The sequence below is a fragment of the Podarcis filfolensis genome (assembly GCF_964270895.1).
Source record: "Podarcis filfolensis genome assembly, chromosome: 12".
In the NCBI taxonomy this organism is placed as follows: domain Eukaryota; kingdom Metazoa; phylum Chordata; class Lepidosauria; order Squamata; family Lacertidae; genus Podarcis; species Podarcis filfolensis.
In genome coordinates, this window is record NC_139614.1 from 35,004,596 (window position 1) to 35,021,446 (window position 16,851).

Genomic DNA, 16,851 nt, shown 5'->3' on the forward strand with positions numbered 1-16,851 from the left:
AACCCCTGTGCAAAACAAGGACTTCCTGTATATATAATCCCCCTTCCATCCAATATGGAACTTAAAACAACACAGAGTTCATGGACAGGCTCTCTTTGAGGCTTAACCCACATAGGTTTAATTTCAGCATGGCTTCTGTATCATGTGCTTGCAGACCGCAGATTGGAATGATTGACATATACCACAGAATGTAGGAACAGTATGGTGTCTCTCACAAGCTCTATTTTCAGAAAAGTGGTGGCTGCTCTTTGTTGTTACCAATCTTTCATTTGCAATATATACTTGAAGGTCTCTGTGTGCTTTTTCACTTGGGAGTAATTTAATATTACTGATCAAGACATAATTCCTCTTTCAGGTTTATGGTATGATACAAATTGTGGTACTGCTAATAAATTCATCTGTGAAAGGCATAACAGTTCTGTCCGTTCAACTGTTGCTCCCACAATGCCTGTACCTGTTGGGGGCTGTGCTGATGGCTGGCTTTTTTTTAATAACAAGGTAACTAAGAAAGTGACTGCAAATATAACTGGTATATTGTCCCTTCTCAGTTATTATAGTGCATACAATGAGCTTATGACAATGCAGAGATTGCTCTCTGTGTCCACAGTTCTATGCAAGGGCTCTTTACAGAGCTTACAATGAATATTACAGTCAACTTGCATGATGGCAGCCTCACACATTTGGTGGATGGTCAGCTGCGATCAGAGAAATTAAATGCACACAAGGTGGAAAGCTTAAAAGCTCTCTGCCCTGCAAAGGGGGCAAGGCTCATTCAGTGCAAAGCTTCCAAAAGGTGTGTGGGCTGTTCCAAAATATTCTGACAATACACAATTATGGGGTTTGCACAAACCTCAGAACGTAACCCCAGTGCAAGTTGTGAGTGGGCTGTATATTACAAAAAACATACAATTAAAAAGTAAAAGAATATGTTATTCAATCACTCCTTTGTAAACTCCTATCAGTGGTAAATCTACACTTGTAGAGCTATCAGCAGATATAGCTGTAGTTGCCAGGGAGTCTCTCCCCCAACCTGCAGCACGTAGGCACCTCTGCCCCATCCTCCACTCTATGATAACCCTAGTCAACAAATCTCAGATTTCTGATTCCTCTCTGAAGTCATTAAATAATCCATGTCTGCTACTCCAGTACCATTTCATTACTGTTGATTTCATTAACCATATCATGATTGATGAGAGTTTTGAGTTTGTATTCTTTCCCCCAGTGCTTCCAACTGTTTGGGTTTAATGAAGAAGACAGAAAAAATTGGTCTGATGCACGAACTGCTTGTAAAAAACAAGGAGGAAACTTGGCTTCTATAACAAGCAAAGCTTTTCAAGGTCAGTTCTTTTAAAACATATTGCTCTTACGGACTTAAAGTTTTAGAAGTCCAAGACCCCCTGCTCAACTTCTCCTCATGCCAGAGGAACTGCTACAATGTGGCTCCTGCCCTTGCCACTCAGGTAACTTGACTAACTGCTTGTGACTTGGAGGTGCTGGAAACCAGGGCAGTGTTGCTGCAATGTAGAGAGTTCCCTCCTTCCTTACATACACATATGACTTTAGCCATTCGGGTCCCCAATTCATGAACATTTTACTTGGGAGGAAGCCCCATTGAACTCTGTTGGGATTTACTTGCGAGCTTGGATGGAAACAACCCCGTTTTTGCAAATGGCACACAGTGCCAGATTAAACCCAGTGGAGGCCCCTAGGCAGTCAAAATCTCAGGGGGGGCCCTCATGTGCGTGATATAGTGGGATAACATTAAACTAAGAAAGCTTGATTGTAATTTTCTTTCAAGATCAAATCAATATTATTTTGATTCGTTTTGACACCTAAAAGGTGTGGGGCCTATAGGCTGCTGCCTACACTGCCTGATGACACAGGCATGCAAGCTACTTTTCACTGCCTCCTTGCCTCCCTTGCTGGAGAGATCTCAACCGCCATCCCTCCTCCCACATTGGCAGCCCCTTCATACACTTGGACAGGCTCTCCAAAGTGCAGATTTATTCCTGAGTAAAACCTTCCCCTCCAACGTCACTGTAGTATAAACCCCCACAGTTGCCTGCATTTTAACAATAGACAAAGGCAGACACCAGGGAATCTCCTCCTTGCACCAAATTGGCACACCAGAAATGGAGAACCGGGGGGGGGGGCACAGAAACTAGGAATCTGGGAAATGACTGGGAGGCATCCAGGAGGAGGAGGACTCAAGGAAGGATGGCCACAGAGGAGAGAGAGAGATGCAGGAAGATAATGGGCTGCAAGTTAATTAAAGGATGGGCCCCCTGCAGCTCCCTTGGATGATCCTCAAGTCTCCCCAGCATGCTATGGCACACAGGTTGACAACCAATGGCCTAATTCATTGAGGGTTTGAGATCCACCAGTTACCCTCACCTGGCCATTGCCAGGGTGTGGCTGCTGTTGCATGCTGAAAGCTTCTAGGAGCCACAGGTGAGAGCTGAGGGCAGGGTGGGGCCCAAAGGTGGGACAAACTATCCCAGATTGAGCACGACATGCCCCCCACCAGAGGTACTATCCACCCCGTAACACCCCATACACCTCTCAGCAATATACTTGGTCATAAAATGCTTTAATTACATGGCCAGAATAGATGTGAACAACTTGGAATCTTGGTTCACTTATAGGTTAAGGGGATGTGTTTGTCGAATCTTTTACGGTGAAACGTGTCTTTTGTTTTTATTCAGCATTCCTCACGGTACATTTAAAAAGTGCTTCAACTGATGCTTGGATTGGACTGAATGATATTCATTCGGAGCACACATTTCTGTGGACAGATGGAAGTGGAGTCCACTATTTAAACTGGGCCAAAGGTTTTCCACTTTTTTGGAGTGTAAGTACTGCCTGCAAAGGTTCCCCCACCCCCAAAATAAAAAAAGTCTTCTGTACTGCATCCTGCAGTGAGACTACTTATTCAGAAAACCCATTTTATGTACCACTCTCCCATCAAATCTTCATCTGGCTCCTAGTTTGTTCATTTTTAGTGCCAGCCATAGACTTTCCTCAGAATTGGTTATAAATGTACATGTTGTGCACAGAGAATGAATAGTTCTTATTTTATTTGCTAAGGGCTTGCAAAGAGTCCCAAGCAGCACTTTGAAGTTGTAATCATCAGCTGATTGTCAGGGCTTCAAAGTGTCTGCTGACCAGGTCCAGTTCCCTACCACTACTTAAAAACTCTACAATTACTACTACTCTTTTTACAGACCAGTTTTCAGGCAGTGCCCTTCTGGGCACCTTACTCTTAGACATATAGTAATTCACATTATCTCTGATTCATCGTCATAGCACAATATTCAACTACATTTTGGCTGGCAAGGATCAGCTCTAGCAAAAAAAGGAGGATTTCCCCCATCTCATCTCACTATGCCATCCCCAAATCTACTCCAGAGCACTGGGGAACCCCATCAACTGATGTAGGAAGCACATGGAGGAAGGAGACAGGTAGAAGGTTCTATTGCACAAGAAGAAATACTTGTGCTGATGGAACATTCACCTTAGCACTAACTGAATACACCGCTTGTGTGGAAATGTATCTTACTGGTTGGGGTACTCATTGTGTACTATTTCTGCCAACACTGAAACTGAAAGACTCCCTGTTTCCTGGTGAGTCAGAGGAGTTGCTAGTAGAGCAGAGCTGATGAGAAAACAAGGAGAGTTGTTCATTCAGGTAAGAAGCATAGGTGTCTCAAGTCAAGGAGCCAGTCTGAAAAGGTGTTGCACCAGCAACAGCTAGGTTTCACCTAAGCAGTTTTATAGCTGGCCCTGCTACCCTACCCTACTTCCTGAAAACATCAGCATGCATCAGTTACAGATTCCTTCTCATAAGTAGGGTTCAGAGATAGGATACCTGTTGCTGTCAAACTTGCACTGTCTGTTTAGTCAGGTTTTGGTGTGAACCTCACACCATCGCTGACCTGGAATCACAGAGGTGATTGCAGAGTTATTAAGTGGTGGACTTGTTTCTGGGCTGGGTTCAACAGGACATTATAAGAAGTGAGAAATAATAATCTACAAACTTGGCTCAAAAAAGTATAGATTAATATTTTCATCTAGTTTAAGTAGTAGAAAAGCATAATATGTTACAAAATAATCAAACCCTACATGTTATAGGTGGCTCTTGTGTTACTTGTTCCTTTGTTATATTTTTATTCCTTAGGAAGACTGTGTTTTTATGATGAAGGAGCCTGAAAAGCAGGCAGGAAACTGGAAGGATGGACCATGTTCTGCTAAAAAATCCTACATTTGCCAAAGAAACACTGGTATGTTTTTCAAACAGAAGTAACAGATTTTTTTTAAAAAAATCAGATTGCCTGATGGAATCCAAAGCCAGTTTTCCATGCCATATTGGTCAAAAAGAAAACAACATTGAAAGCACTTAATGCATAAGAGATTCCACACTCGCCAGTATAAATCAGCTGGCAGGGGTTAGGGGAGTAGCAGTCACGAGAACCTGTTTTTATAGATGCAAAGAGGTGAACTCTAATGCCAAAGAGTTGCCACAATTATATGCCTCATTTTTTACACATCATCTCTAGGACAGGCAGGAGGAGGATGCTGGCACAGGATTTTTCAGTTTAATGTTGTTGTATCTAGCCCTGTTCAAAGTGATAGGCTTCTCCTATGACCTATGCAAATTCATTTGAATATAAGAAGTCCACTTTGAATGACTGAACTAAAGTTTTATCATCTGAGAAGAATGGCAGATAGGAAATTAATTGAAATCTCTTGACTTCTCTGGAAAGAAATGAAGACATGTTTCAAAAGGTCCTGTTGATTACATGTTGAGTATTTGACTTTTTTGTAACTGTAAAGAAAATATATTCTGAGGCCACATCCATATAATCTCTAACTAGAACTTTCCTGTAATTGTTAACTTTTAAAATGTTGATTTCCAAGGTTTTTAAATGTTTCACTTCAGATTTTTAGTACTTTGAGATGTTAAAACTTAGGAGATAATGGCATTCTGAAATTTCAGTATCAAGTGAAATCAAATTTTAGGATGGTGTACAGTCTAAACTGATCTCTGCCTTTTCTCTTTATTACTTTCCTGTAGACCCTGCATTATCACACCCTGAAACGACAATTTCAGCCTCTGGCTATACTGTTTTTGGGAACAGCAGTTACTCTCTCATTGGCCCCAAAATGACATGGGAAGCGGCCAGGAAAAAATGTCATTCTATACAGTCAGAGCTTGCCAGCATTGTGAATCCATACATCCAATCGTTCTTATTGCTACATGTGTTAAAATACAAGGAGCCCGTGTGGATTGGCTTAAACAGCAATATGGTAAGAACATATGATATACATGAACATAAACCTGCTTATCCACATCAAGGGCTTGTATTGAGGGCATAGTTAGAAAGAACAGAACTTTTAATAGCTGACTTCATTGAAAATACCCTCAGCATTACTTCCCACAAACAGCTTTGGATCTAACCTGTGGGTTACCTATGAGCACGTAGGGGTAGTGGAGGAGAGTCCTCTATGCCACCCAACTTGCTACCATGGCCACTGCCCACCCACTCACTTTAAAGAAAAGTTCAAACTGCTTCAAACAGCACTTTTGCAAAATGCTTTAAGGCAGCTCCAGTGCTCCCATTTCAGGCTGAAACCCAGTCATAAGAATGGACCACATACATATGTATGCACATTGGCTGATGTGATGGAAGGTGATTCTGCTTGGTCTGGGTGCACGACAAGCTCCGCAGAGAGCTTTCTCATGCACCTGAAGCTGCTTGGTTTGGCTGCACACGTAGCAGGTAACAAGGAGCTGCTAAGTGGATGGGGTTTTTCTTCTTCTAAAGGAAGAGATGTGGATGATGTGATGGGAGGGTGATTCTGCTTGGTCTGGGTGCATGACAAACTCTGCCAGGTAGGTTACTGGCAGCCAGTGCAGAGTGATGATATGTGGTGACATATAATCCCATCATGCTGCCACCAATCTACCACATTCTGCACTAGCTGTGGCCTCTAGGTCATATTCAAGAGCAGGCACATTAAATAAGTCCATGTGGGAGATCACCAGAGCATGGACAACTGAGACCCTACTACTGTGGTCCAGGAACGGCTGTAGCTAGCAGCTTAGCCCAACCTGGACATAAGCAGTCCTAGCCACAGAAGCCATTTGAGACTCCAGTGATAAGTTGGAATCCAGCAGTACTCCCAAACTGTGAATCTGTTCCTTCACAAGGAACCTCCTCCCAGAGAAGGTTGTCAACCAAATTCTTTGACACAGGAACTGTCCACCTACAACACCTACAACTTATCAGGATTCAGCCCTTCTATTGACCCCCTACCCATTACTGCTTCCAGATACCAGTTCAACACCTTCCTAGCCTCTCCTGATTCATATGGAAAGGAGAAACAGAGCTGTGTGCAGTCAGCATTCTGATGACACCATGCTCCATATTCCTGGATAACACCTCACCTATTTCAATTAGATGTTAAATAGTATAGGTATTAAATCTGATGTCACCCATATAGTAGTACTCTAAGTTAACCCCCTGAAAGAGGATGGTGTGTGTAAATAAAATGAAAAGGAGAAAAAGTAAATAATGTGGAGTTCATGTTAAGGGTTGCAAATGTCAAAGTTTTTTTCTAAGCCAGCATGTGATGTTCCCATGTGCATTTGAATTTTAGACTGGTGAGCGTTACAAGTGGATAAGTAACCAGAGACTAGTATATACTGATTGGGGTCCTGAAGAGCCAAAGCAGAAAATAGCATGTGTCTACTTACACCCTGATGGTCACTGGAAAACAGGAAATTGCAATGAAACATTCTTCACTGTCTGTGAGCGGCATCATGGTAAGTAAAGGAATGTACTGTATTTTTCGCTCTATAAGACGCACCAGACCACAAGATGCACCTAGTTTTTGGAGGAGGAAAACAAGAAAAAAAATATTCTGAAACTCAGAAGCCAGAACAGCAAGAGGGATCGCTGTGCAGTGAAAGCAGCAATCCCTCTTGCTGTTCTGGCTTCTGGGATACCTGCGCAGCCTGCATTCGCTCCATAAGACGCACACACATTTCCCCTTACTTTTTAGGAGGGAAAAAGTGAGTCTTATAGAGCAAAAAATACGGTATCTTTTTTAATATGGGACTTTGCCTACTCCATTTGAAGATATGAGAAATGTGCTCTTGAAACTTCTGCCTCTTTCATATGGAAAGAACTGTTACAGTTCGAACCATCAGGCCATAACTATCAGGCAAACAAAAATATGATGGAGTTACAATAAGTAATCTAGGATTTGGTAACCACATTTAGTACCCATTGATTTCAATTGAAGAGACTTGGGCAAGTGTTTTTAAGGCAGCAACCCTATACACCGTATTTTTCGCTCCATAGGACGCACCGGCCCATAGGACGCATCAAGTTTTTGGGGGGGGAAATAAAGGAAAAAAATTTTATTTCCCCCCCAGGCGCTTGTGGTGCCGGCAGCGGGGAGAAGCGCTCTTCTCCCCGCAGCCCGCCTTCAGATCAGGTCCGGGGACAGCGGGAAGACGCGCTGCGCCTCCCCACTGTCCCCGGAGCTTGCGAGGCAGGCAGCGGGGAGAAGCGCTCTTCTCCCTGCTGCCCGCCTTCAGATCAGGTCCGGGGACAGCGGGAAGACGCGCTGCGCCTCCCCACTGTCCCCGGAGCTTGCGAGGCAGGCAGCGGGGAGAAGCGCTCTTCTCCCTGCTGCCGGCCCTCAGACCAGGTCCGGGGACAGCGGGGAGACGCGCTGCGCCTCCCCGCTGTCCCCGGAGCTTGCAGGGCAGGCAGCGGGGAGAAGCGCTCTTCTCCCCGCCGCCCGCCTTGAGATCAGGTCCGGGGACAGTGGGGAGACGCGCTGCGCCTCCCCGCTGTCCCCGGAGCTTGCGAGGCAGGCAGTGGGGAGAAGCGCTCTTCTCCCCGCTGCCCGCCTTGAGATCAGGTCCGGGGACAGCGGGAAGACGCGCTGCGCCTCCCCGCTGTCCCCGGAGCTTGCGAGGCAGGCAGCGGGGAGAAGCGCTCTTCTCCCTGCCGCCCGCCCTCAGACCAGGTCCGGGGACAGCGGGGAGACGCGCTGCGCCTCCCCGCTGTCCCCGGAGCTTGCGGGGCAGGCAGCGGGGAGAAGCGCTCTTCTCCCCGCTGCCCGCCTTGAGATCAGGTCCGGGGACAGCGGGAAGACGCACTGCGCTTCCCCGCTGTCCCCGGAGCTTGCGAGGCAGACAGCGGGGAGAAGCGCTCTTCTCCCTGCCGCCCGCCCTCAGACCAGGTCCGGGGACAGCGGGAAGACGCGCTGCGCCTCCCCGCTGTCCCCGGAGCTTGCGAGGCAGGCAGCGGGGAGAAGCGCTCTTCTCCCCGCCGCCCGCCTTCAGACCAGGTCCGGGGACAGCGGGGAGACGCGCTGCGCCTCCCCGCTGTCCCCGGAGCTTGTGGGGCAGGCGGTGGGGTCTCCCCTCTCACTCTGCAGGCTTCAGCGAAAGCCTGCATTCGCCCTATAGGACGCACACACATTTCCCCTTCATTTTTGGAGGGGGAAAAGTGCGTCCTATAGAGCGAAAAATACGGTATATTAACACAGGAGTAAGCTCCATGCAACTATGTGAACATTACTTTGAGTAAACTCTCATAGGGTTGCACTGTTAACCTACCATTGAAGTCAATAGGATTTAAAATAGCTCACGTTTCACTAAAAGGATTCTTTTTTCTTTCTTTTGGTGGCCATTTTATGTCCATTCAGGGCATTGATTTCTCAGAGAGCAATGACTTGTAATATTACAAATAGTTGGGAACAATGCCAGCTCTAAATTTGAGATTTCTGCCAAAGCACCAGCTGATGGGCAAAGCACCCTATGCTGGGGTGTCGTCCTGCTGGGCTTATCAGGTGGTGGCAAGAATGCTCTGATGAGCACCAAGCATCCCCCAGTCTTCCTTACAATTTCTCATAATGCTCCTAATGTAGCATCTGCCGAAAGCCCATGTCCTCTCCTGATATGTCCCACAGAGGAACTTACGGTCTTCAAACAAAAACATCTTGAAGGTCCCAGGCCACAGAGAGGTTAGGCTGGCCTCAACTAGAGCCAGGGCTTTTTCGGCTGTGGCTCCGATCTGGTGGAATGCTCTGTCACAAGAGACTGAGGCCCTGCGGGACTTGACATCTTTCCGCAGGGCCTGCAAGACAGAGCTGTTCCACCAGGCCTTTGGCCAGGGCACAGCCTGACTCCCTCCTTTGGCAAATTTCATAGAACTCTAGCCCAATGGTTGCCATCAATTTGATTTGAATTAATTTTATAATGAAATTATTTTATAATGTTGTATTATTATTAGCCGCCCTGAGCCCGGCTTTGGCTGGGGAGGGTGGGATATAAATAAAAATTATTATTATTATTATTATTATTATTATTATTATTATTATGTGCAGGGGGGTGGGAAGGCAAAGCAGGTATTACTGGTGGGCCCTGCCACTGTGCCCAAGGATGCCATGTACTGACAATGGTTTTGGCTATGACTCAAATGAGATAAATTTAAATATTTTCCAATAAAATATTTCAGGCTACTGCCCCCCAAGTTGATTGGCATTGCCATTCAAATGGCATGAGTGTCATTGATTATGTGGGCAGGGCTTACCTCCCCCCCCCCCATATTTTATTCAAGTTGGCACTCCTGGCGCAGCTGTAACAGTTTTTGGATGGGTAAAAAAAAAATAATCACTTGATATCCCCTAGCATTTTGCCAACAAATTGATCTGAAAAATACAGACATGATAGTTTGTAGGTCAGAAACCTGCTATCAGTCGGGGAGTTATTTTGCTAGGCACCTTTAAAATTAATTCTGCAGAGGAAAAGAATTAAATTATTCACTTTCTGTGTAAAATTATTGCCTCTGATTATATGCTTAACCTGTCAATTACAGCACAGCTTTCCCTCCTTGCCCCGCCCAGTCTCATATTTGCTCTCCTTCCCCCATCATTTCATGTTTATGTTCTGGAAACTAGTCTGCAACAGTTTTTTAATGCCTGGATTGGCACCATGAAGCTCTTCTGAGGGCCCTGTTTTGACATGTGCAAAGTTGCAGACATCTCATTTCACTAGCCCAAGATGCCACTAGCCCAAGATGCCACCTTGATATTCTGCTTCATCTCATGATTTGGGATTCGTTTGCACATCCTTAGTATTTATAGGTTTCTAATATATTTATTTAAAATAAATAAAATAAAATACTTGTTTCATAATAGGCAAAATTCCAACTGAACCTCCGCAGGCACCAGGAAAATGCCCTGAATCAAAACAGAACCAGATATCTTGGATTCCTTTTCGGGCACATTGCTATAAATTCTTCACTGATTGGTTTGATCGCCCGAGAGCACACTTCAAATGTTCTCAGTTAGGTGGGTATCGTTTTGAATTAGATCATGACATAAATTTTCCATGCTAGGAAACTCCTAGTTAGTATGTAAAACCAATGTGGTAAGTGGATGGTGTTGCAGGGAAGTCCTATCCTATGCATGTCTATCAAGAAATATGTCCCATCAAGTTCAGTGGAGCCTAAGCTAAGTAAGTGGGTACAGGATTTTAGCCTTGGACTTCGACCAGAGAGACAGAGGTTCGATTTCTTGCTCACCCACAAACCTCACTGGATGCCTTGGGCCAATCCCCCACCTTTTAGCTTAATATGTCTCACTGGGTTGCTATGATGATAAAGCAGGAAGGAAGGAAGCCTGGAATTGACCCTGTAGTCCTTGGAGGTACTGTGGAATGGCAAGGCACAGCAAGTGGGGTTTTTGGCTGACAATGCTGCCCACACCTACTTTGGGAGAGGCCAAGTTGAGGGAAGATTGGAAGAACAGGTGGTTTGTCCTTCAGAGCACTCAGGTCATCAGCAAATGCCTGACTGTGCTGATCCCTAATAATAAATCTTTCTATTGTTGGGTGCTTCTGTGTGAGGTGGGTTGTGCTGTTCTTCTACTTATCATCCTCATTTGTCCAACCAAGAGATTTATGTATGAATCTTACTGAATAAAAGTTTATTGGTGGGGTGTTAAAAAGCCACATGCCAAACACATATTTATTAACTTTCCATTTTATTTCCTCCTCAGTACCTCTGAGCCCAGATAGAATGTTGCTCCACTGGGGCCAGAGAAGCACTGTGGGGATACAAAAATTGTGTGTGCCAGCAGCAGTGCTTTCCTTCTAAGCTGACTTATGATCATACATAACAGATGGGCATCTAACTTCTGCTTAGAAACTTCCAAGGGGAGTCCACCACCTCTCATGGGAGTCTTTTCCACTGTTGAACAATTTTTACTGTCAGAAAGTTCTTCCTGATGTTTAGTTGGAATCTCCTTCCTTGCAATTTGAAACCAATGGTCAGTTTTGCCAGTGTGTATCTATCAAATACGTTGTTGCTTCTGTTTCGTCTTACCTGCCCCTAAGGTCCCAGAGCAATTTACAATGATAAAAGTATGTAGTATGAAAATTATAATTATTTAAATAAATTAAAGGTGGTATGACAAATTCTTAATGAATGAAGAATTTAACTCATCTGATGTTTCCTAGGTAGCACCTTGGCTTCAATAGAAGATTTAGCGGAACTGAAATTTTTAGTGGAGCACACACAGCAAAACACACGTTGGAATTATTGGATAGGATTAATTAGAAATATTGAAGGTAACTGTTTTACAGTCAATGTTTATACTATAATAACATTTATAATACTTATTTCTAATATAGTTATTTATTAAAACAATTTATTTACAATATTCTCTATGTGGTTTACAAGAAATGCAATACAAAAAGGTAAAACTTGGTTAAAACTATATTTTTGGAAGTGAAAGAGCTCAGATGATACCTAACTCCCAGAAAACCTTTGTACATCAAGCCCAACAGTTCTTCCATGTGCTTGAGGGGTCACACCAGCATAAGAATGTAAAGGCATATGTGGTGGGAATGTTCAAAGGTGAAGTTGTTTTAGGAAAATGTTGTCCAGGGAATTTCTTTAATTGCATCTCAGAGTTTTCCATTTTTATTTTTTTTTGCAATAACTAATATATGGAATAAATTGAACAGTTAAAAAGCATAGAATTTGTAACACATCTTCTAATGGCAGCACGTACAGCCATAGGTAGTAATTGGAAAACTTAAAATTTGCTAGAAATAGACTAATGTTATAGCACAGTTTGGCAAAAAGCCTTGCTGGAATTACTGAAGATAGACACTAGTTTAGAAATGAGACAGTTTCCTTGGATTTAGGTGGAAAGGAGAAATAGAGCTGGAAAGGAGAAATCAGCAAACTGGTGGCACGGCACCTCAAAACTCTGGACAACCTCTCCCAGTGGTTTCATGTAAATGTTAAATAGCATAGGCAGCAGAACAGAACCATGAGAGACCCCGCAGGCCAACAGCCAAGGCATCAAGCAGGAGTTCCTCAGTACCCCCCAGGAGTCCTCCGGGAAGGAATAGAGCCACTGTAAAACAGTGTCTCCAAGTCCCAGCAAGGTGGCCCAGAAGGATACCATGGTCAATGGTATTGTAAGCCACTGAGAGGTCCTGCAGAACCAACGGGGACACAGTCCCCAGTTCCTGTCATAAGTCATCCACCAAGGCTACCAAAGCCATCTCTGTCCCATAGTCAGGCCTGAAAACAGATTAAAATGGATCCAGATAATTCGTCTCCTCCAGAAACCAATGGAGCTGAGATGCCACCATATGCTCCAGAGCCTTGCCCCAAAAGGGATGTTGGAAACCAGAATATTTGTATTTAGCCTAGCAAACTAAAAAAATAAGTCTGTTGTTCCCAGTGAGCTCGAGGTAAGTGTGCTTGAAGCTATAGCTTCAGATTAGAAGAATAACAGTCTACATTAGGAAATGGCATCTATATGTTAAAGTTCACTTTATGAAAAGGCAGAGCCAACCATTTTTCCAAAATAGTTGTGGGAGTTTTGGGTACTGATCTAGAAAAAGTGTTTTTAGGTATGAAAAATACGTACAGACAGCCCCCCCCAATTTATGCGCATTCAGTATGTGTGTGACCATGTATACGTGCATCACACCAAATGCAGAAGTGACCTGGAAACGTCATAAAGACAGAACTGAAATATCACTAAAAGGGCAGAACGGGGTTGGGATGGGGTTTTTGCAGGCTTTTTTCAATGGGTTTCAATTATACACGATTTCACCAACACATGTGATGCCTTGGTATGTAACTCCCATGTAAACGGGGACCTGCCTGTAATTCCTAGTTTAGAGAAAGGAGAAAAAGAGATGTATCTACTAGTCATTTTAAAAAGAAATGCTACATATAATCTGGTTTTGATCCCGAGCAGTGTGAGCATTCCCTGTTCCCATGACACTTCTATGTTGTCTATAAAAAAAAAGCTGCTCCTGAGAGCCAGGCAGCTGTCCAAAATAGAGCTCAATATGGTCTGGGGGGAGGGGGGACTGTAGCCAGAAATCAGAGACCCTCCCCATACTGTTAGTGTATTCAGTGTTCTGATATAATATTGCTGGTTGCTTGTATATTTTCCAAACTAAAAATGGTGAGTGTATTTTTAAATTGTGTTTCCATATAGAACACATTGCAATGTTTGTGCTGCTCCTTCCCTTTTTAGTCATTACAACATCTATTGATTTTAATAATACGATTTGATTTTAATACTAGGAGAATGGTTATGGGAAGATAAGACTGAAGTAGATTTTGTCAACTGGAAAGCAAATGAGCCCACATTCGAGCCTGAAGATTTTTCCTCTTACTATAGTGGCATCTGCGCTTACATGAAGGCAGATAATGGGGAGTGGTACAAGGAACGCTGCAGAAGATACAATGGATTTATTTGTAAAAGACACAAAAGTAAGACATTTTCTTATTTATTAACAATAATTCTTATTCAAAACAGTATTTAATTGTTGAGGTGAGTTGTATAGAACTACAGTGAATGTCTTAGGACAGTCTTATGTAATTGTTTTCTGGCTAGATTCATATTACTATAAGTTTATCCGTGTCATCTCTTTATCTGCCCTCTTCTTAAAGTTGTGTAACAAAGGTGTTTCTGTGAGACTACTGTCCAGAGAGGGACTGTTTCCTGTCTCTGCATGTTTATAATATTCTGCCTTGTTCTATCCTTACTAGCAAGTTCTCAGTGGGTTTTTTTTGGGGGGGTGCAATCTTTCCCAACTGCCTTTCTTTTTCTTGCACATTCCATCAAATTGGTCCTCTTTTTTTGTGTGTCCTCCATACTCTTTGTTACTTCCCATTCTCTTTCCAACTTCTGGCAGACCTTACTGGAGCTTCCAGTCATCGACTCTCTAACAACAAATGTTAAAAGATAGAACCAAAGCTAGAGAATAATCATTTTCACTACTTCTATATTTAATAATGTTATTAACAGTTGATAAATATATAATAGCAAAGGTTCCCACTATTATTTACAATCCTCAGAATGGGTATATTCAACATTTTAATAAATCGTTCCTTTTATTCAAAAGGAAAAGCCATTTAATAGATTCCACTTTGATAGCTTTAAGGCTCAGGTCACCATGCCTGATCTTGCTAAGCATAGGGATTGAGTGAACAGACCGAACATTTCAAATTCAAAACTTGGTCCCCATTTTTAAACAGTAACATATTTTCTAATTGAAAGAAGCACATCTGGAAGCAAATGTCCTATCTGAGGTGCATTTTTATTCTTTCCCTGTAATATTATTACACTCACACCAATCTCCAAGTGATAAGACCCTCTCCAGTCATCTGTACTCTTCAGTTGCAAAAGAGTGACTTAATACTCTCCAGGGCAATTTTACTTAAAGAAACAGATTTGGTGACTTTAGTAGTCCCCTTTTCTTTTTTGTCCATTACCTCCAAGGAAGGATCTTGAGAATCAGGAGTGCAGACCTACTGAGAGATATGTGCACAGCCCAATGCATACATGGCAGATAGACTGGCAGTCCCCATCCTAAACTCCCAGACCTTGCCACATCTCCAGAATTCAATGTTTACACTAGGCTAGAGACAAAGGAACTGGCAGAGTCCTTGTTTACCTAGGAATGTCCCATCAAGAATCAGTTTTGGTCTAGTTTCTCCTCTGAGTATTAAATAGAAGGGTAAAAAATGTGCAGCACACTAAGCTATTTCTGGAAAAGTTGAAATACAAATGTGGTAAATGGATAATAATTGCGTATTTATTTCACAAGATTTATATATTGCTTGGTTGTAACAAAACCTCAGATAAGACTTGTAGGTAGCAAATCATTACATTGGATGGAAAAGCAGAAGGTTAGCTTATTGAGACATTCGTTCCAAAAGGTGATATATTTCAGTCTACAGGGGATCGGTTCTTGGCAGAGAGTTACAAGTGTGCCACATTTATTCAGAATTCCATGCCAATGAAACCAGCAGGACTTATTTCCAAATAAATTACTTTTACTGCAACACTTTTCTTAACAAGAACAATGAAATCAGCTGAGGGAGAAATGGAGAGGGACCAATTTGAAAGCATAAGAAGCAGTTACACTAAAGCTAAGCAGGTCTGACAGTTACCTGGATATGATACTACCCCAAGCCATATGTAAACTGCCCTAATCTCTTAGGAAGAAGTGCAGGATATAAGTATACCAAGCAGAGGAATAATTAGGATGTCCAAGGGCCCAATCTACTTGAATGCAATCCTTTCAATAAACTCCCTCTCCCTACCCCCCACATTCCCCATTAAATCCATTCCATGTACAGTGGTACCTCGGGTTAAGAACTTAATTCGTTCCGGAGGTCCATTCTTAACCTGAAACTGTTCTTAACCTGAAGCACCACTTTAGCTAATGGGGCCTTGCTGCTGCCGCCATGTCACTGGAGCACAATTTCTGTTCTCATCCTGAAGCAAAGTTCTTAACCCGAGGTACTATTTATGGGTTAGCGGAGTCTGTAACCTGAAGCGCATGTAACCTGAAGCGTATGTAACCCGAGGTACCACTGTAGTTTGTTTCTAGGTACTCCAGTCAATTTGATGTCACCTGACCACCTATTTGTTCCTTGTCAAATGATGCTTGAAATGGCTTGCTGCTTACTTAACACAACTGATTTTAAAAGCTCACATTTATTTTTTGAAAGTTATTTCTGTAACCTGATCCTGGTATTCCAGAACAAAAGCTAAAGAGAAGAATCGTTCAGTGAACCATTCACATTTTAAACCCTTTTCTAACTTGTGAGAACTAAACATTCATTTCAATTTTTAAAAGCTACTCGTGGTAGAATCCATTATACGACAATATTTGAATGTTCAATTGACCATTCCTACATTTTTTTAAATAGATAATGCTGGCTGAATTTGCTGGCAAGCAGACTAACTTTCCTTTTACTCTTCCACATTAGTCTGGCTCACTTTATTGCTAATCAAAGCTCTGAACTAAAAAAAAAAAAGGTTAATAATACTGTCTTGCATACCTGCCTTCCCTACTATGTTGAAAACATTTGCTTCTGTAGTTTGCTATTACTGTAGATAGACAGATGATAAATAGATACACACAACAATCACACACACCTTAAACATTTCTTTTGTTTTACAGTTATTGAAGAGACAACTAAGTCACCTACAAAAACTGCAGGTAAGACTGGGTTTTTTAAAAAAACCTCAGGTAAAATTACAAGCATCTGTGCTATCCAGAACATTGAGCCAAACATTCTCCAAAAAGAATTTCTGACTCAAATTTCTAGGCATGGGGTTGATGCAATAACTGGGACCATAACAAACCCTCAACTCAGCATCTTTCGCCATAGTGGTCTGCTCCTTCCTCTTGTGCACAACAATTCTGAGTTGTTCCACTATTCTAAGGTGGTCATTTTGCTTTGAGGAATCCCCAACCCCCAGTGAAGTAATGTC

General features: G+C 42.8%; 1 protein-coding gene across 3 annotated transcripts in view; it reads left to right on the plus strand.

Annotated features, from left to right (window-relative positions):
• Window positions 1-16,851, plus strand: part of LOC310745935 (macrophage mannose receptor 1-like) — a 47,034-nt gene that overhangs the window by 27,481 nt on the left and 2,702 nt on the right. Inside the window, exons 20-29 of one of the 3 annotated variants that reach the window (XM_083579245.1) lie at window positions 356-498; window positions 1,223-1,337; window positions 2,706-2,851; window positions 4,178-4,280; window positions 5,075-5,307; window positions 6,661-6,826; window positions 10,222-10,374; window positions 11,543-11,653; window positions 13,644-13,832; window positions 16,538-16,576. In XM_083579245.1, coding sequence (XP_083435371.1) covers window positions 356-498; window positions 1,223-1,337; window positions 2,706-2,851; window positions 4,178-4,280; window positions 5,075-5,307; window positions 6,661-6,826; window positions 10,222-10,374; window positions 11,543-11,653; window positions 13,644-13,832; window positions 16,538-16,576 — 1,398 coding nt within the window. The remainder of the gene's footprint in view (window positions 1-355; window positions 499-1,222; window positions 1,338-2,705; window positions 2,852-4,177; window positions 4,281-5,074; window positions 5,308-6,660; window positions 6,827-10,221; window positions 10,375-11,542; window positions 11,654-13,643; window positions 13,833-16,537; window positions 16,577-16,851) is intronic. The other 2 variants (XM_083579246.1, XM_083579247.1) reach the window with 2 other exon arrangements.